The following is a 22081-nucleotide window of genomic DNA, read 5'->3' on the forward strand; positions in this document are numbered from 1 at the left end:
TATTTGCAAATTCTGTTGCATAGATTCAACCAATAATTCTTCTCCCAAAGATGGCATTGAACCTACAGCCAACTGTGCTTCTGCCTTGCTCTCATCTTTTTTTGATCTTGGAGATAGTGGTGGACTTCCTTTTAAAATAGTAACATAAAAATCTCTTGCTTTTGAAATTGTATTAAGACAATATCATGTGCCAATGTAGGTCACCACTATCCCCACAGGTATATCCCATCTAAATTGAATTTGTCATTTCTTAAGTTCTTCAGCCAAAAAACCAAAGTTTTTTCTTTTTCTGAGAATTTTGGAAGGTATTTCCTTTAAAACTATCACATCCTGAGCTGCAATCTGAAATATTTGCTTATAGAAGGCCTGTATAATTTCATTGCGAAGTGATTTTCTTGCAAAATAAACCACCACTTCTCTTGGTAATTTTCTCTGTTTTGCAACCCATGAATTAACTCTGAAGATCTTTTCTATATCTCTCAACATTACTTCAGGATCAAATTCCAAAATAGAAGCCAGTTCTACTGCAATTTCTTCTTTCAAATTCTCCTGAACATTTTCCTTCAAGCCTCTTATTCTCAAAGCATACTCCATTTCTCTATATTGTGACATTATAATTTCATTCTGTGCAACATCCACATTATCTTCTATTTTTTCAACTCTATCTTGTAATATTTCAACATTACCAACCATCTCATCCACCCGGTCGTCAATCTTTTCCACAAGGCCAGCAAGCCCTTGGAGTGCAAACACAATATCTTCCCTCAGCTCATTATTTTTTTGATCCAGGAGCTCTGCTGTTTTTTCTAGAGTCTTACCTAAAGCATCTTGTAAATCCTTAAGTGTAATTACCTGAGGTGGAGGAGAAGGTGGAGAAGGTTTAGGTTTAGGTTGTTGTACAGTCTGAGTTACTGGAGAGGCAGTTGAAGTTTTAGGAAGAGAAAAAGGTCCAGGATGTTTTGAAGCCATTTTAAAAAAAAAGGATTTTTTTCCCTTTCTTTTTTCAAAAAATAATAAAATAAGAATAAAGGAGAAGAAAAAGCAATCTGCCCTTTAAAAGGAAAATTTTTTCTTTAAGTAAACCAAGTCTGTTACGTTGTTAAGACTTTGTTGCCAGTTAGAGATAGTGAATAGAAAGTAAAAAGTGAAAGTTCTCAGACAAAGAAAGTAACAAAGAAGCAGGATTCCTCCGCCATATTTCTTCACTCTAATTGAAATAATAACAGGAGAAGATGTTAATTCACACTGAGTTAAGTTTAAAATAAAATCATCCAATTCTTCTCTTCCTGACCGCTCTGTCTGCTTTTAAGTTGACTTACTGTTTTCATTTAAACAACAGCAATGGAGGCAGCATCTAGCTTCGTTCTCCCACCGGAGAACAAAGGCATCCAGGAAAACGGAGCAACACCCAGACTCTGAGGGAGCTTTCACTATTCGTCTCCCAGGAAAAGACTGGGAGACTTGTGAGGCTCTACCTCTATCCAGGCAAAGGCTCACCTTCCTCCCTTCGCCCGGGAGGAAAGTTTCAAGCTGCAAAACAGCTGATCAGTGCTGTTTTGCTGGCTTTTACGCTTCCCTGTGACGGATGGCTGTTAGATAGCCGCCATCATCACTGGTGCAGCCACCGGAAGTTCCATGAATTTGATCTTAAAATATTCCCTTTAATAAACCTAATCCTCTACTCTTTTAATTCTTAGTCAAAACATTTTTAATCCATTTATAATTTTCTTAAAGTCAATCACCTTTAGATATCTAAAACATTTCCTTTACATTGACCATTCCAATTCTTTTATGTTACTCGTATCCAACAATAAAATAAAAAGGAGAAAGAAAAAGAAAGCACTATATTACTTAAGTGGCTTCTCCCTCTTAAAGTCAAATTCATATCCAAATTATTTTTATTTCTTTAACCATTTTCAAATAAGTGTTTCTTTTTTAAATATTCTCTCTGATAGGCCCCATCATCTATTTTCTTAATTTTCACTTTAGCCTTTTTCTTTTGCCCAATGTCTTTCTTAATCAATATGTTCTGCTGAGTCAAAAAATCTTTCCTATTCTTATAGATGTTACTGTAGATGTAAAAAGTAACACAAGTACAGTATCTTTGTTAGAGGCATTTGCCCACTCATTTTTATTGAGAATCTTTTCCCTTCTTTTTCTCTCTGCTTCTCTAGTCAATTTTTGTCTCTCCAGTTCTAGTGTTTTCCCTGGCATCTCTGCAGTCTGTTTTATCCAGTCTTTTTTCTTATCCTCAAGTTTATTTTGTAGTGTTGAAATATAGGTTGTCTTTTCCAAGTCCAGTATTTCTTGTAATTTTTTTTCCACTTGGATTAAATCATACTTCTTTATAGAGTCCCATCTTTAAGTCTCTATCCTTGAATTTATGTTCAGTTGTCTGTTTTATCTGTTCCTTCTCTGTTATATTTTCCTGGGATTTTGTTTGATATAAAATTGAATTGGAGATGAGTTGGTTTATATTTTCAAAGTTATTTTAGATTTCTTTGTGGTTTGAAGTCATCGTTATCTGAATTAGTTGCACCATATCATATGTCTCCTCTTGAAAAGTATTTATTTTTTCTTGATAAGTTCTTTCTATAAATCTCTGATTTTCCATGATGACCAAGAATCCAGATTTTTTTTCCTTCTGAAAATAGCTTTGAGATCAAAGATGACTATATACTTGTAATCCAGAGAGTTCAAAAAAGTTATTTTTTGTTCCCTAAAGTTTGTAAGTTTCATTTTATTTATAGCCCAGATTATTTTCTTTTTTGTCACAGCTGTTCTCTGTTGTTAAAGCTTTGAAGGTTACAAGATTAGTTTTTTCCAGATTTTACCAAGTTCTACTGTATATGCAAGCCATAGCTGTCATAATCCTCATCCACCAATAGGTGTCAGCACTGGTTTATTTTTCAAATTTTAGCCCTCCATAAAAGATTCAATTAGCTGCTTCCATTAGCAAAAGGGTGGGGCAAACGCTCCCTGCTTGCAGCTTGGACTAGACTCTGAAGTTAAGCTAGCCTTTTTCCTGTTGGTTTCTGGAAGACTTCTCCTTGACAGATCGGGTCAACCACCATCTCTCCAAGGTCCCCAGGACGTCCTTCCTTCATTGCCACCTCTCTGGGGCAGCTTCTGGCCCATTTTGGGTCCCTTAACAGGAAGAAACTCAGGTGGAGGGCATGGAGTCCTGAGCCCCTCAACTGCTGTGTTGCATACAGGCAACATTTCCTGTATCTTCTATTGAACGTTTCTCAGACTCTGCAAGTCCTGCCATGCTGCTTTCAACCCTGATCCATAAATATTCTCCTCTATCATTAAACCAAAATTGAGGGAGAAGGCTGACCAATCGTTAGAACCTCTAGAACACAAAACCAGTCATAAATCCCAAGAAAACAAATTAAACGAAGAGATAGGGAGTGATGAGAAAAAAGAAAAATTCCAACAACAATCAGGAGATGCAAGAAACACACCCACGGACAGGCATAAAGGTCTTAAATGCTTATGTACAAATGCTCAAAGCTTGGGGAACAAACAGGGTAAACTAGAAGCAATAGTACATGAGGGCAGGTATGATATAGTTGGCATTACAGAAACCTGGTTGGATGAAATCCATGACTGGAATGTACTGATGGATGGATATAAATTGTTCAAAAGAAATAGATCTACAAAAAGAGGAGGGGGAGTTGCACTATATGTAAGAGAACATCACATATCTACAGAAATGCACGCGATCAAAGATAAAATCCCTCCAGAATGTATATGGGTCAATATAAAAGGGGGGAAAAGCAACATAGCCATAGGTATATATATTACAGCCCACCCAACAATCAGAAGAAATAGATGAACTCTTTGCCAACCAGTTAACAAACGTATGTAGGAAGCATACTAAAGTAGTAATGGAAGATTTCAATTATCCAGATATCAACTGGGAGACAAACTCTGCAGCAAGCGGGAGATCAAACAGATTCTTAACCAACCTAGCTGACAACTTTATCATCCAAACGTTAGAGGAGGGAACTAGAAGTAAAGCTATACTGGACTTAATCCTTACTAATCGAGAAGAAGTGATAGAGGGAGTTGAAGTTGCCGGAACCTGGGTGAAAGTGACCACGTCATGCTGAAATTCAATATAATGCAAACACAAACAATAGAAAATAATCTAACCAGAGTCTTAAACTTCAAAAGAGCTGATTTTAACAAACTCAGAGAGAACCTAGAAAAGATTCCATGGACGAAAGTCCTAAAGGGGAAAACAACCCAAGAAGCGTGGGAAACACTGATCAGTATGATCATAGGGCAATACCCCTGAAAAAGAGAAACCAGAAATTCAAGAGGAAACCAGCATGGCTGCACAAAGCTTTCTCTGACAAACTGAAAGACAAAAAGGACAAGTACAAAAAATGGAAAGAGAAACACATAACTAAGGCTGATTATCAGCAGACAGCCAGAAAATGAAGACAAAAATGGAAGAAATATGGAGTGGTTTCTTAGCATCTTAGGTATGTTTTGTATCTGTTGATGTGGCCTAGTCTCATTCCCTATTGCAAGATCCATTATAACAGCTATTAGGTCTATTTTCCTGACCATTGCAAAAGAGGCATGAAGTGTAAAAACAGCAACAAAGCAATTCAATGAACATTTTTGAGAAGCCTGCATCTTTATGATGCATTCAAGACCCAAAAGCAGGAAAGAAAAAAAAATGTGTTGCTTGCAATGTTTATATTTATTAGGAAACATGCCAAAAGTTCAGCTGAGACCCAAAGTCTCTCCAAGCATTCTGTTTCATCCACAAATTACTTTAGGTTTTCTATCCCTGAAGCCTGTCAGGTCCATCTCAGATCCATTCATGTCTCTTCACCCGCCTTCCCTTGTTGAAGGCAGATTTTAGAATTTGATATTTTCTGTTCACAATGATATGCTTTGAACCAGATTTCACCTGCAACCTTCAAGGAACTGAAAAAAAAATAAAAAACAGAAAGTAAGTCTTGCTTCATTGCTATGAGAATTAAGATCTATTCAGAAAAATCATGCTTGAATTCAGAACAAGTGCAGTACATTGAGGACAGAGTGAGCAGCAAAAAAATCTCTCAGTGACTGCTACATCTTTTTTTAAGTATTTGACATGTCTTGACAGTTATCTCTAGCTTGCATTGATGCTTTATGGACTTATATAGCATTATCATAAAGTAGCACTTTATCCAAGCACCCAAATTGCAAGGTCATGGTGATAGGGAGAAGGCATACTCTGCCCATCTTCAAGAGGCCACCTGGGCATGTAATTTTCATGCTAGCCATATGGAAATAGTTTGCCATTGCCTGCTTCTAGAGTGGTAGTTCTCAACCTGTGGGTCGCGACCCCATTTGGGGTCGAACCACCATTTCACAGGGGTCGCCAAACAATGCAGTCTGCCATTTTCCCCCCCTTTTCCTTAGCTGTGCTACTCCCTTTTATTCTATTGGCTTTTGAAAGCCAATAGAATAGACTCTCTTGAATAGAGTCTAATTCTATTGGCTTTCAAAAGCCAATAGGAATTTTCTAGGCTGTCTCTGCCCTGCTGAGCCTGCCAAAAGCTCCAGTCTGGAAACGGTGCTGCAAGTTGTCTGCAGCGAAGGCGAGCTGTCTGGAAGTTTTCACCCCTCTCTGCTGAGCAACTACTAAAAATGTAAGTAAAAGAGGGCCAGGGGTGGGAAGTGGGAGGCCGGCGGGCACAGGGAGGGTTGCTGGTGTACGTGGTGCCCGGTGGGTGCTTTACCTCCCTTGGGCTGGACCAGCTGGTGGCCCAGCCAGTGGTCCGCCTGCTCTGTCTCTGCCGCTTGCCAGCTATGCCTCGGCCGGCGCAGGGGGCGGCACCACGCATGTGCGGCGCTCCCGGGCAGGGAAAGTCCTCAACTTACGACCGGTTCAGTAGTCCTCAACTTATGATCGGTTTAGTCCTCAACTTACGACCGGTTGAGTGGTCTTCGACTTACGACCAGTTGGGGGTTGCGGCATTAAAAAGGTTGAGAACCATTGTTCTAGAGGGTGGGGTTTTTTTTTTTTTGCAACTTTAAAGTCTAGCTCAGCTGCTCCTAACCTTTTGGGCACCAGGGGCTGGTTCCATGGTGAAAGGTTTTTCTATGGATCGTGTGTGTGTGTTTGTGTGTGTGTGTGTGTGTGTGTGTGTGTGATTTCGCATGCTACCTGCATCTCGTGGATGGGGCTTTGCTTGTTTGTGCAGACTGGTTGCTGGCATGCTCCAACCAGGTGCGGTCCATGGACTGGGGGTTGGGGACCCCTGGTCTAGCTTACATCTTTTTCTTGATGGCTCCTATCAAAATACTACCAACTTAGATGCTGCTTATCTTTTTTCAAGATCACCCAAGTACTGTTGACAGCTACCACATATGAAAGGCTCTTTGATGTTAACTGATAACTAATTTTTAATTATAACTAATTTTATGAAAGAAGCATGCAATAGAACATATGCTTAATGATTAGCATTTCTCTCTTTCTGATACTAGATTTTTTTTTTTAAAGGATCTACATCCAAAATCTTTATTCTCATTAACAGTTTAATACTTTGCACAGCAGATTGCTTTTGAAGCCTCTACCCAATGGACTTAGTGTTCAGTTGACATCTTCACATTTATATCAAGCTATTTTCCAAAACACCTGAAGGCAGGACAAGAAGCAATGGATAGAAACTAATCAAGGAGAGAAGCAACCTGGAACTAAGGAGAAACTTCCTGACAGTTAGAACAATTAACCAGTGGGACAACCTGCCTCCAGAAGCGGTGAATGCTCCAACATTGGAAGTTTTTAAGAAGAGACTGGACAGCCATTTGTCCGAAATGGTATAGGGTTTCCTGCCTGAGCAGGGGGTTGGATTAGATGACCTCCAAGGTCCCTTCCAACTTTATTATTATTTATTATTTATTATTATTATTATTTATTATTATTATTATTATTATTCTCAATCATCGCACAGTCAACCAGATGTTCAGACTGGATTTGGCATTTTGTCTACCTATCGAGTCCTTACCCAGGACCTGGGATAGGCAGATGTGGATGTTTGATGGTATTACAGGTATCGTCGCAGGATGGAAGCAGTTCCTAATAAGGCCGCCTTTTGCAATTGACTAATAGCAAATTTGTCAATGCCAATGGTGTTCAAGTGGTGCTCCAGTTGTTTTGGGATTGCGCCCAAGGAGCCTATTACTATTGGTACTACCCTTGCTTGCTTTTGCCACAGTCTTTCTATTTCTATTTGTAGGTCTTTGTATTTTGTTATCTTCTCCAGTTCTTTCTCTTCTATTCTGCTGTCTCCAGGCACTGCCACGTCCACTATCCAGACTTTTTTGTCTTTCTTATCGACAATTGTTAAGTCTGGGGTGTTATGTTGCAGGTGCTTGTCTGTTTGAATTCTGAAGTCCCAGAGCAGTTTAATTTTATCATTTTCTATGACTTTCTCTATTTTATGATCCCACCAGTTTTTGCTTACAGGCAAATGATATTTTTTGCAGATCTTCCAATGCACCATTGTTGCTACTTTGTCATGCCGCTGCTTGTAATCAGTCTGTGCAATCTTCTTGCAACAGCTTACCAAGTGGTCCACTGTTTCTTCAGCTTCTTTGCATAGGCGGCACTTACTGTCTGTTGCTGTCTTCTCAATTTTGACTTTGTATGCATTTGTCCTTAAGGCTTGGTCTTGTGCAGCCAGAATTAGTCCCTCGGTCTCTTTCTTCAATTTTCCTGCTCTTAGCCATTGCCAGGTTTTATTATTATCTGCTTTCCCAGCTATTTTTTTCATGTATTGGCCATGTAGTGCTTTGTCTTCCCATGCCTCTATTCTGTTCTTCATTTGGTCTTTCTTGTAGGCCAGTTTGGTCTCTCCAGTAGTTAGTAAGCCTTCCTGATATACTAATTTCAGTGCATCTTCATCATTGTTCTTCAGATATTCTTCCAAAGCCATTTTTTCTTCTTCAACCATCTGATGTACTTGTAGCATTCCACGCCCACCTATTTGCCTTGGTAGATAAAGTCTATCAATGTCACTGCGTGGATGAAGGGCGTGATTCATTGTCATTATTTTTCTGGTTTGCCTATCCATTGCTTTTAGTTTTGCTTGAGTCCAGTCCACTATTCCAGCTGTGTACTAATGACTGGGATTGCCCAGGTGTTGATTGCCTTTATGGTATTTCCTCCATTGAGTTTGGATTTTAAGATCTTCTTCACTCTCTTGATGTATTCACCTCTAATCTTTTTCTTGACTTCAGTGTGCTTGATGTTGTCAGCTTGAAGGATACCCAAGTATTTGTAGTACTCTTCCTCATCCAGACTCTTAATGTTATTTTCGTGGGGCATCTTGATTCCTTCAGTTTTCACTATTTTTCCTTGTTTGATAGTAAGTGTGGCACATTTGTCCAAGCCAAACTCCATTACAATATCTTGGCTATATATACGGACAGTGTTGAGCAGCGATTCTATTTCAGATGATGTTTTTCCATACAGCTTCAGATCATCCATGTAAAGGAGGTGGGATAGTCTAGCAGATGTTTTTGATGTTTGATAGCCATGTCCTGAGTTATTCAGTATTGTTGACAGAGGAAACAGTGCAATAACAAATAGTAATGGTGATAATGAATCTCCTTGAAATATTCCTCTCTTGATATTAACCTCTCCCAGCTTCTCACCATTGATCTGCAACTGTGTCTTCCATTGTGCCATCGATCTTTGCACAAATTTTCTGATGTTTCTACTGACTCCTGTTATTTCTAGGCACTTGATTATCCAATCATGTGGCAGAGAGTCAAATGCCTTTTTGTAGTCAATCCATGCCACATTCAGGTTGGTCTTCCTTCTCTTGCAGTTTTCCAAGATCATTTTGTCTATTAGGAGTTGATCTTTTGTTCCTCTGCTATTGGGGCGGTTTCCTTTCTGCTCAGGTGGAAAGAGATTGTTTTCAACTAGATGCTGTTGTACTGCATCAGCTACCACACCAGTTAGTAATTTGAAAGTTGTTGGTAAGCAGGTAATTGGCCTGTAGTTACCTGGTGTTGCCCCTCTTGCTGGATTTTTCATTATTAGGTAGGTTTTCCCAGTTGTTAGCCACTTTTCAATTTCTCCTCCTTGTAGTATATTGTTGAATTGCTTGGCAATGAGTGGGTGTATAACAGTTAGATGTTTCAACCAAAACCCATGCAGTTCATCTTCACCTGGTGCTGACCAATTTTTGATTTTCTTTGCTCTTTTTTCTACCATTTTTGTTGTTATTACTAGTTCTTTCATTTCAACTTCTGTTTTATTTGCATCCACCTCTTTTAACCAAGCCGCATCCTTGTTGTATTTCTTTGGGTTATCCCATATCTGCTTCCAGAACTGCACTGTTTCTTCCTTGTCAGGTACTGACTGATTCCTTGCAGTTTCTCCATTGATGGATTGGTAGAAACGTTTCTGATTGGATTGAAATTGGAGGTTCTGCCTATAGTTTGCAATTCGAGCTTCATATCTACTGATTTTCCTGGCTATAGCTGTTATTTGTTGCTTTATTATTTCCAGTGCTTCCTTGATCTTCCTTGTTTCTAAGTGGTATTTCTTGATTAGGTATTCTTTGGTCTTCTTGTTCTTCAGCTTCTTTTCTTTCATCTGTTCTAGCTTGCTTGCATGTGATCTTAACTTGCTGATCTTATTTTCTAGTCTAACCTTCCATTTTTCTGGTGCACTGTTTGTTTGTTTTTCTTTTTTGTTGATTTTGCATCCCAGGTATTCTGTTATAACTGCAGCTGTGCTGTACATTAATTGGTTTGTTTCTTGCAGTGAATTGGTGCTTATACTTGCTATTGCAGTATTTGCATCTTTTAATGCTTGTGCTAGCTGTTTCTTTGGAACAAGCTTCAATGCAGGCAGCCTTATTCTGTTGTTTTTGTGCTGTTCTAGATGCTCAGTTATTCTTTGTTTCAATTCTTTTATTTCTTTAGTTAGAGGGTTTTGTTCTTCCTGAGGAAGAGGTGCCTGGTTTCCAAATGAGAACAGTTGTATATCTCTACTGGATTCTTTCACTGCCAACTCCCCCTGGTTTGCCTCTACATTCTGAATTACTTCTTGTAAGGCTTTGATTTCTTTGCCCTGGGTAAACCTTTGCAGTTCGTCCAATTCTGTTTCTGTGAATACTTTATTTCGTGTTATAAATCGGCGTTGATCTGCTAGTCTCTGTTCTGTTATTTCTGATTCTGGATGTTGTTCTTTCCAGAACTGGTGCATTCGTTTTAGATATCCTCTTCTTGTTGGACTTGATCTGTAGTAACAGATCATTATTTCTTTGTTTTCCATCACTGTGTATCTGCGACGGGTAAACACCTTTTCTTCCAGTAGTTCTGCAGCTGCTGGCCCTGGTTGCTCAGCCAACAGTCCTGAGTCCTGTAACCCATTTTTCACCAGATATCCAGGAACTCCAATATCTAGTGCGGACCTTGTTAACCCGGGCGACGTCCGAGCCGGTATGGCATTCTGAAATTTACGTCTCACCATATTTTTTATGGGAGAGACACTCTTTGTCTGACTCCTCTGATGAGACCTGTCCAGTATGGTTGAACCTCTGGCATAGCTCTCATCTTCCTCAGAGTACACAAGCCCCACAACCACGTCAAGGTAGTGCCTCACTGGGGGTTATTATTATTATTATTATTATTATTATTTGTCTATATCATTGCAAGTTCACCTTTCTCATGTCCTTAAGAGCAAAACCATGCAGATTTGTCTAGGGAGATTCTCAGTCATCCAAGTCATGGTTATCCCAAAGGTGCTTTTTCAAAAGGCAACTGGACTTTCTTGTTTTTCTTTGAAAATGTTTCACTTCTCCTCTAAGAAGCTTCTTCAGCTCTGACTGGATGGTGGGGAATAGAATGGATGAGAAGCAAAATGTCTTCAAAGACAAACAAGAAAGTCCAGTTGCCTCCTGAAAAAGCACCTTTGGGACAATCATGCAGATTCTTCATTTGATTTGCTGTTTGGCTAACCTTTATATATTGAATGTTTCCTAGATGCCCAAATCTTCTTCTGAACTGATAGTCTTTGCAGTCTGATACTTACTGCACAACGTCAGCAAAGCCAGTGAAGAGGGGTTTTGATTGATATTCAATACCATGTTTGGCACACATGGATTTCACCAAAGGAGTCGCCTTCCAAAAGTTGTGCCGAGGCATCGTAGGGAAGAGACTATAGGCAGAAAGGAAGGCAAAGAATTATGATCTCTTTACTTCTTCTTCTTCTTGTGCCATATCCATTATCGGACGTTGGCGATCATGTTGGTGATCCTATATGAACAATGAAGCAATTTTTCACTGATACCTTAAAATCTTTCTCATTGCCCTAAAGGTGTACTCACTGGTGCTCAATTTGACAATTCAAGTGCCCCGTTACCCAGTCATTGAAAAAAGATCGATTCACATTGCATGTTGCCTGAAGCTGGGAGAAGAGAGAAAGAGAGATTTTAGTCCAGACATACTGTGAATGATGGAAGAACAATTTTCAGGCAAATGTCCATGATTTATATTCATGTATGTGTGTATGTATGTATCGGTATATAATTTGTATTTCTAGATAAATATATTGCATTTTGGAAAGCTTAAATTATATTAGTTTAAATACTCATTTGGTATCAAATCTGATAGTCCCCATTGTACAGTTTTGAAAACATGGAGAATTAAAATGTAATTCTATTAATATGTTTATTTTTCATTTTGTGAAACATTTCCTTTCAACAGTTACTTTCAAATCTTCTCCTTACTTATTCCAGACTGAACCAGGTTGTCTGGTAAGATTCGAACTGACAAGCCTCCTTTTCTAAAAAGAATGTCCTGATCTTGATGAAAACCTGATGCTGGGAATGGAAAAGAAAGAAATGATTTCTGCACTGGCCAGTTTCTCTTTGGTGCTATCATCTTAAAATGAGCCCCCAAAAGTTATTTGTTCTGCTCATCTCATTTCCATGTTTATAAAATCCGAACAAAGAAAAGGCATGGTATTTTTCTAAACACACTTCAAACTTTTCTATGATGGGAAAAGCATTGTCAAAAAAATAGGTAAATATAACTTCCAAAAAGAAATTCAGTTTTCACCTATGCAAATTATAGTTTGATGCTGTGGTAATTGGATTATTATGGTTCTCTGAGTTATTGTGCATATAATAAAATTACACAGACAAGCTAAAGTTTAATTGTGTGCAGCCATCAATTTTGTCTTTGAGATCTCTCTTACCTGTGTAGAGAACCAATCCATGTTTTTATCATGATCAATGTGCATAGGAAGATGACTCATCTGCGATATCCATGTAAATACGATACTCTCAAGAACCCTGAGAGATAGAAATGAGGCAAAGTCAGAAAGTGAGACTATATCTACACAAATCAACCATTAAATAGAACAGTGGGACAATTTATTGCCTTGTTTGCTAGGCTTACAATGCAAATCATTCACTAGACCCGGGGTCCCTATCCCCTGGGCTGTGGGCCGATACTAGTTCGTGGCCTGTTGGGAACCAGCCCAAGCAAATGGCGTGTGAGAGTGCAAAGCTTCATTTGCACATGTGCAGGATTAAGTTGAGCGCATGAACCCATCCCCTCTCCTCCCACCGCCACTGCTGCCACGCACAGCTGCAGGTACCACCACTGGTCAGCCAAAGAGGTTGGGGACTGCTGCACTAGACCTCATGATTCCTTTCTGTGGAAACCAATACCTGTCCAACTGAAACAACCCAAATGACAATACAAGGCTTTAACAAGACTTTTGTTAAATTCCAGTTGGTTTGTCATTTGCATTTCATTTTTAAATTTTAAAACCTCAGCCAGTTTCTTTTGAAGATCCAGTGAAACATCCTTTTCTAACTAGTTCTTTTGGTCTATCAGTTGTAAATCCAGTTTCAATATTATCTTCATATCAAAATTTGTTCTGATATTTCTTTGATAACATCTTTTGGACATAGTTTATCCATTAAAGCACCATCATTATGACATTATTGATATTATGGCTACTATTTTCTAATTCAGTTCTTCTCCTTCAGTGTTTTTATTTTCATAACATTTTGTACTATCTTGCAGGCCTGCATATCTTTCCTCTACTTAAAATCTTTAGTCCCCTCTTGTGTCCAGTTTTTGAAATCATGAAATTATTTATCTGTATCATGTTCTATAAAAAACAAAACAGGATCTATTTCCCATAAGAAGCTCTTTGTACTTTATAATTAATTCCAAAATCTTATTATAAAAATTTTACTATTCCAATTTTATGTGGACCTTTAGCCTATGTGTTACTTTCTAAGATCAAAATCTTATTTAACCTTTTGCTGATTATTTCAGATTCTTAAGCTTATAATCAAAACTTTCTTCTATTCTAGGTTGAAAGGCAAATTTATCCTGCATTTTCAAACTTGTCATTCTAACAGCTTAGAAGTAGTTAATCAGCAAAATTTCTGAAAGTGATTAGGAAGTGCTGTGCAAACTTAGTATTCTTTGAAAATCTCTGCTGCTATTGGGAGAAAGGTGGCTAGTCCTGTTGTCTCTGGGTACTCAAGCCTGTGGAAAATCACTGTCCTGTGAGGTAGACAATTCAATATGGCACTTAGAATTGAGGACTGCTTCACCTCATGGAGTTACATAAAGTGACACTTCATCTAAGGTTCAGTCAAAATGAAGAACTGCTTTCATGCTTTGCATATATGTGATGATTGATTCACATATGCAGATTGTAAAAAAATGTATGCTGCTGATGAATGCATGTGCACCAGTCTTCAACAGGAAGAAAATGAGTGTGTGTATCCTAAAAATAGGGGGGATGTTTTGGGATTAGTTCAGAACAGACTTCCACAGCCTGGGCACTCAACTCAACTTCCAGAATTCCCCAGCCAACAAAGCCATTACTGCCAATGGTAGAACTGAAGTCACATATATGGAAGTGGGCAAGTTTGGGAAAGGATAATCTAGAGCAGGGGTCTTCAGACTTGGCCCTTTTATGACCTGTGGACTTCAACTCCCAGAATTCCTCAGTCAGGCACACTGGCTGAGGAATTCTGGGAGTTGAAGTCCACAAGTCATAAAAGGGCCAAATTTGAAGATCCCTGATCTAGAGAATAGTCAGGGTCTGTGAAGGAATGGTGAAACACAAAGAAAATAGTACATATGATGAACAGTACTTCAAAAGAAGGAGGTATCCCAGAACACCCTTGAATCCCATTATGGGGTAGAAGGCAATAAAGAATCGGATAAAATATGCAAAAGTCCATGCCATTTCCTGCAGAAGAGAAGAAAAGTAACAGACATTAGAATAGCATCTTCCCTTGTTAAAAATAGGCACCCTACATGGAATCGTAATGTGTTCCAGATGTGTATCTTCTGGAAACTTTGCTCTGTTTACTGCCACTTTGACAGAGCCATTTTCTACCCTGGTTGCTTTTTTAATGGATTGACAGATTTAACAGATTGAAAAGACCAATAGAAAAATTCACTAGACAAGACTGAATATGCTTTTTTTAAAAAAAAAAGTACAATATTTTGAGCTCACATCATTCCTGAAAGTGATGGAAAAGGAGAGAAGTTTCTTTGCATATTGTTATAAGCATTTTTAAAAATTAATCAGGGAAAACAATCTTTTTATATAGTGACTATCAATACAAGAGACAATGCGTGGTTGTTAGCACCAATGTTGGTGTGTATGTGGATCTGTTTAAGCTCACTAAAAACATTGTTTTCAGTTTGCAATAATGGCAACTATCTATAGCTCGGATGAGGATGGAGGTTCATTCTTTAAGCTTGTGGGTTAAAGAACCTGGCTAGGCAACATCATCATCAGAGTTTAGGGGATGTCAGGATTGGTGTTCTTCTGCTTATAAGAGTTTTATGTGGTCAGTAGTTCTTGTGATGGTCATGTCATATCAGGTGAGGGCCACATCAGGTCAGGATCCTGTGATGGGGAGGTCACATCAGGTCAGGGTCATTGGGAAGTGAAGTGCTGGTTGGAGAGGGACTTGCATGAGCTGATGAAGGTCGGTGCTGTTGTGGGTTGGTTGTGTAGTTGGTTTGAATTCTCAGGGGTTCGTAGGCTGGTTATAGAGCGATGTGTCTGTTGATGGAATTGTGAAGCTGAGGATCTGAGCAACCACCCCACTACACACAAAAGAAGCTGTGTCTAGACCAGTGGTGGCGAACCTATGGCACGGGTGCCAGAGGCGGCACTCAGAGCCCTCCCTGTGGGCACGCACACCATCACCCCAGTCCTAGGCCTTCAGTTGGGTTTTATAAAACCTTTTCACTTTAGGCCTCTGCTGCTGTGTGCAAAAAAAAAAAGGTTCAATCAATCAGTCAATTTCAATTTCTTGTGGGAAAAAAAAGATCTTGCAAAGTTGGAATTGATTGATTGAACTTTTTAGTCCCACCCAGTCTGCCGTTACCACTGCAGCCATGCCCACCCAATGGGCCACACCCACCCAATGGCCACACCCACCCAGCACCCGACGATGCATACGTGGGCTTTGGGTTGCAGTTTGGGCACTCGATCTCTAAAAGGTTCGCCATCACTGGTCTAGACCCTCTTCAGAAGGGCCAGGACACACTGCAGCACCACAACACTAAGAAAAGCAGAAGAGAAATGGCTGCTTAACATCTTTTTCTGTAACGTCTATCTAAAAACTTCATATTCTGACACACAGCAGCCAAACCACAATGCACCACACAGCCAACCACCATGCAAAAATGAACGCTACTATACACAAAAGGGGTGTCAGAAATGACAGCCAGAACTCTCCAGCCTCTAGGAATAGCAATAGCCCACAAACCCACAGCCACACCCCGCCAGGAATTATCCAGAACCAAAGAAAAGATACAGAAGGATGAAAGAAATAAATAATGTAATTTACAAAACCAACTGTAACAATTGCAACCAATTCTATGTGGGACAAACATCATGTCAATTGAAAACCAGGTTCCATGAACACCAGCTGGCAGTCAAACGCCATGATCCCAAATCCCTAATCTCTACCCACATTGACACCAAACAGCACCAATTTGATTGGAGCAATACAAAATCATTGACTATGCTACCACCCACCTCGATTGCGGGTTTATTAAAGCCTGGCACATCACAAATAATTCTATCAACAGACACATCAATCTACAACCAGCCTATGAACACCTGAGAATTCAAATCAACCACCCAACCAACCAGCAAAAGCACTGACTTTCAACCAACCCATGGAACCCCCCCAACCAGCACTTCGCCTCCCAATGACTCTGACCTGATGTGACCACCCCATCACAAGATTCATCACAAGACTCTCACTTGTGACCATACTTTACCCGTCACAAGACCTCGATGTGACTTTCAGTTGACATGACCTCACCATCACAAGATCTACTGACCACCTGAAACCCTTACAAGCAGAAGAACACCAACAATGCCATCCCTAAACTCTGCTGAAGATGTTACCTATCTGGTAATGAAACATTCAAAAACCAGCCCACAAGCTCGGAGAATGAACCTCCACCCTTGTTATTTTCAGTAACTGGCATGTTTATGTGATATCAGGTGAAAATGTAGAGATTTTTTTTAGATTTGGTTATCTCACACACAATTTCAGCCATTTTTAATTAGGGTGCTTGTCAATAGTGCATGGCAGATCCCCACTTTAAATACGGCTGGAAAAGTCTCTTTTCCATCATCTCTATTAGAAAAAAAATAAGTCCAACCCGATTTCCAATCCCTTTAGATCTTTTTTTTAAAAGAAAGACGAACCATAACTTTGTATTTGTGTTCAATCCACCATAAATAATTCCTGAATCAAAATCACTACTTGAGAAAACTGGATTGTAGTTCTTGTACATTCTTAGTTCAACCGATGCCATTGTCCAACTCTATGCCTCCAACTTTCCCTATGCCTTCTACATGCTTGTTTCCTTAGACAAAAAATTAATGTCTTCTTCATAAAAGGCCTTTTGATAGCCAGCAATAGTTCATCTGGAAGCACTTTAGAATTGGGTGGCATTGACTTTCCTATTAAGAATATCCCCATGCCAATTTTTATATGGTCCTAAAATGGTTTAGCTTTTTCATTCCCTCTTAAGGAAATAAAAGTTTCCATGGGGGAGAGAGGGAAATCTCAGTATTTTAATATTTGGTATGGATTATTTGTATACTCACCCTCCAGAGTTTGCGCTGGAATATAAAGTACAATGAGTAAACATGAAAAACTGGCCCTATAAGCAGTGGCAATGCTGTAGAAGGAAACAAGATGCATATAGCCATTAATTGTCCCTTTTAAACACAGAGGAGATATATAGAAACAGGAAGTATCAACCACACTCCTCAAATGTTTTGTATTTAACATTTTGGAAACATTATAATTGTACTTGGGAATCTCATCATAAACCAAACCCCAAAACATGTACATGTCAGACACTGCCTGAATTGTGCCACTCAAATTGTGTTGACTCCATTAGAACCAATTGACTAAAATACACTTGAATAAGTTAAAAGAATCTCTTGTTATTCCTGGTGATAAGTAGACAATACTACCTTAATCTACTCAGGTTTATTTAGAAGAAAGCCCTGGTAAATCCAGTGAGATCTGTTTTTAAGTTTATGTATTTATTTATAAAGAGCACAGCTGCCCATCTTGTAAAACACAGCTCTGGGCAACTTAAAAAATATAAAACCTAAAGCAGGAGACAGGGCAAGCCACTAATATATATAAAGAGAGCAAACCCCACTACCTTCTAGCACTGATGATGTTACCTAGCTGGGTAATGAAATGTCTGCAAGAAAACTACCAACCTCAGAGAGCATCAAGGACCCCACAGTTCCAACCTGAGCTACAAATATTCTCTTCTATTGGAATCAGCTGAATAAAAGGTGATTTTCCTTCAAGGGGGAGAATAGTCAGAAGAAAAGAAGCATAGAGGCACAATAAGAAAAGTTGCAAGTGCTCTAGTTGCTGGCCAAAATCAGAGAAGAAAAAAAGGAGAAGAAATTCCAGAGAGAAGAATTAAGGGAGAACAATGTTTATAAGAAGAAAACATTGTTATACAATATTACTATCGAGTCTGGTACTAGAGTAAAATAATTGCAATCATTATAATAACTGTAATTAATGTAACAGTATAGAAATAGCAATAGAATAAAATATAAAGTAGAGGCAATAGAAACACACAGATAAACTTGTAAGTTTCACATTTCACTTTTATATTTTGGATTTCTTTCAAAAATAAAATATCTCCCTAACCTTTATAGGAAATTTTTTTTAAAAAAAAACAAAACAAAAACCACTTGTTCAGAGTCCAGGGCTTTTGTGGTTCTTGAGACTCAGACTCAAGAGTCAATTTAATTGGAGACAATTAAAAAAAAATCATATGTCAGAGGTCCCCTCTGAACTGTTGTAAGCAGTTATCGGTGGTGGCCAGTAGGTTGGTTGGCTTCAAAAACGGGTTGGACCAATTCATGGAAGCCATGAAAACCAATGGCTATTAGTTTGGATGGCAGTCTGCCTGTCTGAAGGAGGCCAGTGGGTTTCCTTGGTAGGTCATTGTGAGAATGGCCTCCTGAACCTGTTGGGCCAGAGGTGGGATGCAGCAGGCACCATTGATGCTCTTATGAATAAAGTAGTTTCAAAAAAGAAAAGCAACTGCTGGCCAAGCGGATGGAGCATCTTTTGCATTATTTTCCAGTCTCTCTTCCATGGCAGTTTTCTTCCACTCTAATTTGATTGTGGATGGTCCTCGGTCCTGCCTATAGTATAGAGCACCAAATAATTGAGCAGTTGCAAGGGAAAGTGTGGTAGCCCCACTGGCTCCCTTTGCAATGCTTAGGCCTAGCCTGTTTTTGAAAACATGGACTTAGAACCAGGACACCTCCATCCACCTTAAATGCACAGGGGTGTCTGTTTGCTCTGAGAAAGAAAATAATTCTTCCTCATTCTTTGCAATGTTCTGCAGTTGCTGCTACTGCTCTTGTTCTCCCTTCCTCCTCCTCCTCTTTATCTTATTACTAATTAAGACTGCAAGGAATATAAATTCTTCCATTCTCCACCATTCAGTCAGAATGGAAAAAGCTTCTTGGGTGAGAAGTGAAATGTCTTCAGGGAAAAACAAAGTCCAGTTGCCTCTCGAAAAAGCACCTTTGTGACAACCAGGAGCTGAATGACTGAGAATCTCCATAGACTAGTGATGGCGAACCGTTTAGAGACCGAGTGCCCAGACTGCAACTCGAAACCCACTTATGTATCATCGGGTGCTGGATGGGCATGGCCCATTGGGTGGGCGTGGCCATGATGGTAACAGCAGACTTTGTGGGACTAAAAAGTTCAATCCATCAATTCCAACTTTGCGAGATCTTTTTTTTTCCTGAGAGAAGTTAAAATTGATTGATTGAACCTTTTTTTTGCACACGGTGACAGAGGCCTAAAGCGAAAAGGTTTTATTAAACCCAGCTGAAGGCCTAGGACTGGGGTGACGGCGTGCGTGTCCACAGAGAGGGCGCCGCGTGCCACCTGTGGCACGTGTGCCATAGGTTCGCCACCACAGCCATAGATACTCATTACCAGGGCTTTTTTTGTCATAGAACACCCAGAACGGAGTTCCAGCACCTTTTTGGGATGAAACCTTGTAGGTAGGCAAGGCGGGTTGTATGACAAGTGTGAGTTCCAGCACCTTTTTTTTTTTTAACAAAAAAGCACTGCTTATTACTAATGCATAATTAGAGTTGTTATTTATCTGCACTGGGCTGGGAATTATGTAGAATGCATATATAATCTGTCCATGATGCTGGAAAATATAAGAGTCCAAAGGTAATCCACAGCTTTTTTGTGAAAGTTGTTTTTTTACACAAAAAAACTTCATTTACACTTAGTTAGAGGTAGGAAAAAAATCAGATACTCACTGAAGGAAAAATATTTGTGCTGATAGTTATAAGGCATGTATTTCTTTTTCTGCAAACCCAACTGTAAAAGAAAGAAAGTCATGAAAAAACAAGTATCCTTCACTAAATTCAGGCTGGTGTTTTCAGCTTCATGCTTCTAGGAGCAATGTGTGATCGTACCTGTTTCTTCCTTTTAACTGCCAGTGGGAGTATGAACTGATTGGATGAAAGCTTGGCTGTGTTCTGATTGGATGGAGGTGTGTTCTGATTGGTTAGGAGCTTGGCTGTGCTATGATTGGATGGGGGGGTTTGGCTGTGCTCTGATTGGTTGGGGGAGTGTTCTGTTTGGGTGGGGGCTTTGTTGTGCTCAGGTTAATCTGAGTTGCAGGGGGATGTGAGATGGTGAGCATTGCTATTGTTTGGCTTCGCGTTCGTGGTCATGCCTCATCTTCATGGTGGGTGGCCGTTTGCTTCATGTATGGATTGGAGGGGTTTAAAGTGGCCAATGATGCAGCTGTGGTCTGGCTTCTGGTTTGTGGTCATGCCTCATCATCGGTGTGGGTTTGGGTTTGCTTTTTGCATGGACGTGTGGTGGTGACATCCTGTGTGGCTTTTGTGAGTGTGGGTCTGGTGTCATTCTTTGTATTAGGGACTCGTTTGTCAATAACGAGTGGTGCCTTTTATGTAAGGGAGGTGTAAGGAGCTTCTGTTTCCATGGTGAACTGTATTTTGGGGTGTAGGCTGTTGAGGTGTGAGAGGAAGTTGTCTCACAAAGCCCTCCTCCCTTACATAAAAGGCACCACAGACAGAATCAGCAAGATCCTCCACAAACACAACATTAAGACAGCATTCTGCACAAACATTAAAATATCCACCATCTTAAGAAACCCCACAGACAAATAGAGTTAGAAAATGAAGGAATATACGAACTCCCATGCACCGCTTGTCCCACCACATACATCATCCTAGAAGCATGAAGCTGAAAACACCAGCCTGAAGATGACGAATGAAATTTCGTCAAAACGTCGCCAAGACACTTCCAATTTGACGCGGGAGAAAACCCAAATAACCAAAGAGCTACATACAAACACCCACGAAAACCTCAGAATACACACACACACACACACACACACACACACACACAGTATGTGTGTGTGTGTATGTGTTAGAAGAAACAAAGAAAGAATTGAACACCAGGATGAAAATATAAACAGGACTGTTTAATGTAAAACCACTTAGCTTTTGTTGGCCAAACTGCCGACATCATCAGAGTGAAAGTAGAGGTTCCAGGAGTTTACTTATATAAGTAAACTCCTATGCCCTGCTCCTTGAGCGAGTCAGCAGTCTACTTGCTTCAATCGGCCATAGTACTCTTAGTTGTCCCGCACCTGTCAGCCCATTAGCAGGTTCAAAAGATGTTCTCCTACTCGCAATTGCTCCCTTGGTATGCATATAGATGCCCAGAGGCTGGTTATCTGGTTGTTTTCATTCTTTGCCCCCCTCCCCCCTCTCTTCTAGCCAAGCCTGAGCATCCATCTCAGAATTAAATTCAGGGTGCGCTACAGATTCGTTGTCCTCCCTAGAGGTCACGATTATTTCACCTACAGCCACGCCATTCTGATCCTGCAAAGAGCGAGCTGCTTGCATTTGTCGTGAGTCACAGCGCTGTACCTCCCACCCCCAAGTGTCTGATAAGCAGGTAAGAGGTCTATATGACGATTGATCAAATTCTCGTCAGATAGCCAGGGCTCCTTGAGCAATCAGTCATCCTTGGTGACATCTCAGGATATGGCCTCAGCATTGGCAAGATCAAACACATGGCCATGGCTGGCCATATGAGCCCATACCTGTGAGCGCTGCTCTTATCTTCTAATGGCCAACTCATGCTCATGAATCCTGGTCCTGAGCCTTTTTGTTTGTTTCCCCAACATAATTGCATGGGCAATTCTTGCACTTGATTCTGTATATGACAGAAGATCTTTCATCATTGGGGAGCAGCTCTTTAGGGTGCATGATCATAGCACGAAGGGTCTGGTCTAGTCTATGGGCAACATTTATGTTAAAGGGAGCTAACAGCTGTGCCATTGCCTTGGACACACCATTGATATATGGAAGGGTCGTTCGTGTAGTCAGTGTTGTTGTCATGTTGACATGTGGGCTGCCACAAGGTTTGTATTGCCTGCTATATTGCCTAACGAACTCAACAGG

At 40.0% G+C, this 22081-nt stretch overlaps 1 protein-coding gene across 2 annotated transcripts in view; it reads right to left on the reverse strand.

The window, feature by feature from the left end:
* Positions 1-4701: 4701 nt before the first annotated feature.
* Positions 4702-22081, reverse strand: part of LOC120312442 (acyl-CoA (8-3)-desaturase-like) — a 38829-nt gene continuing 21449 nt past the window's right edge. For both annotated transcript variants that reach the window (XM_039353171.1, XM_039353170.1), the window contains 7 exons: positions 19895-19955; positions 17162-17235; positions 14163-14260; positions 12233-12329; positions 11361-11440; positions 11066-11191; positions 4702-4950 (listed from right to left, as the gene is read on the reverse strand). In XM_039353171.1, the coding sequence (XP_039209105.1) occupies positions 4842-4950; positions 11066-11191; positions 11361-11440; positions 12233-12329; positions 14163-14260; positions 17162-17235; positions 19895-19955 (645 nt within the window). In that variant the 3' untranslated portion in view covers positions 4702-4841. The remainder of the gene's footprint in view (positions 4951-11065; positions 11192-11360; positions 11441-12232; positions 12330-14162; positions 14261-17161; positions 17236-19894; positions 19956-22081) is intronic.

This window comes from Crotalus tigris, unplaced genomic scaffold, assembly GCF_016545835.1.
Source record: "Crotalus tigris isolate CLP2741 ecotype Arizona unplaced genomic scaffold, ASM1654583v1 scf7180000018504.2861643, whole genome shotgun sequence".
In the NCBI taxonomy this organism is placed as follows: domain Eukaryota; kingdom Metazoa; phylum Chordata; class Lepidosauria; order Squamata; family Viperidae; genus Crotalus; species Crotalus tigris.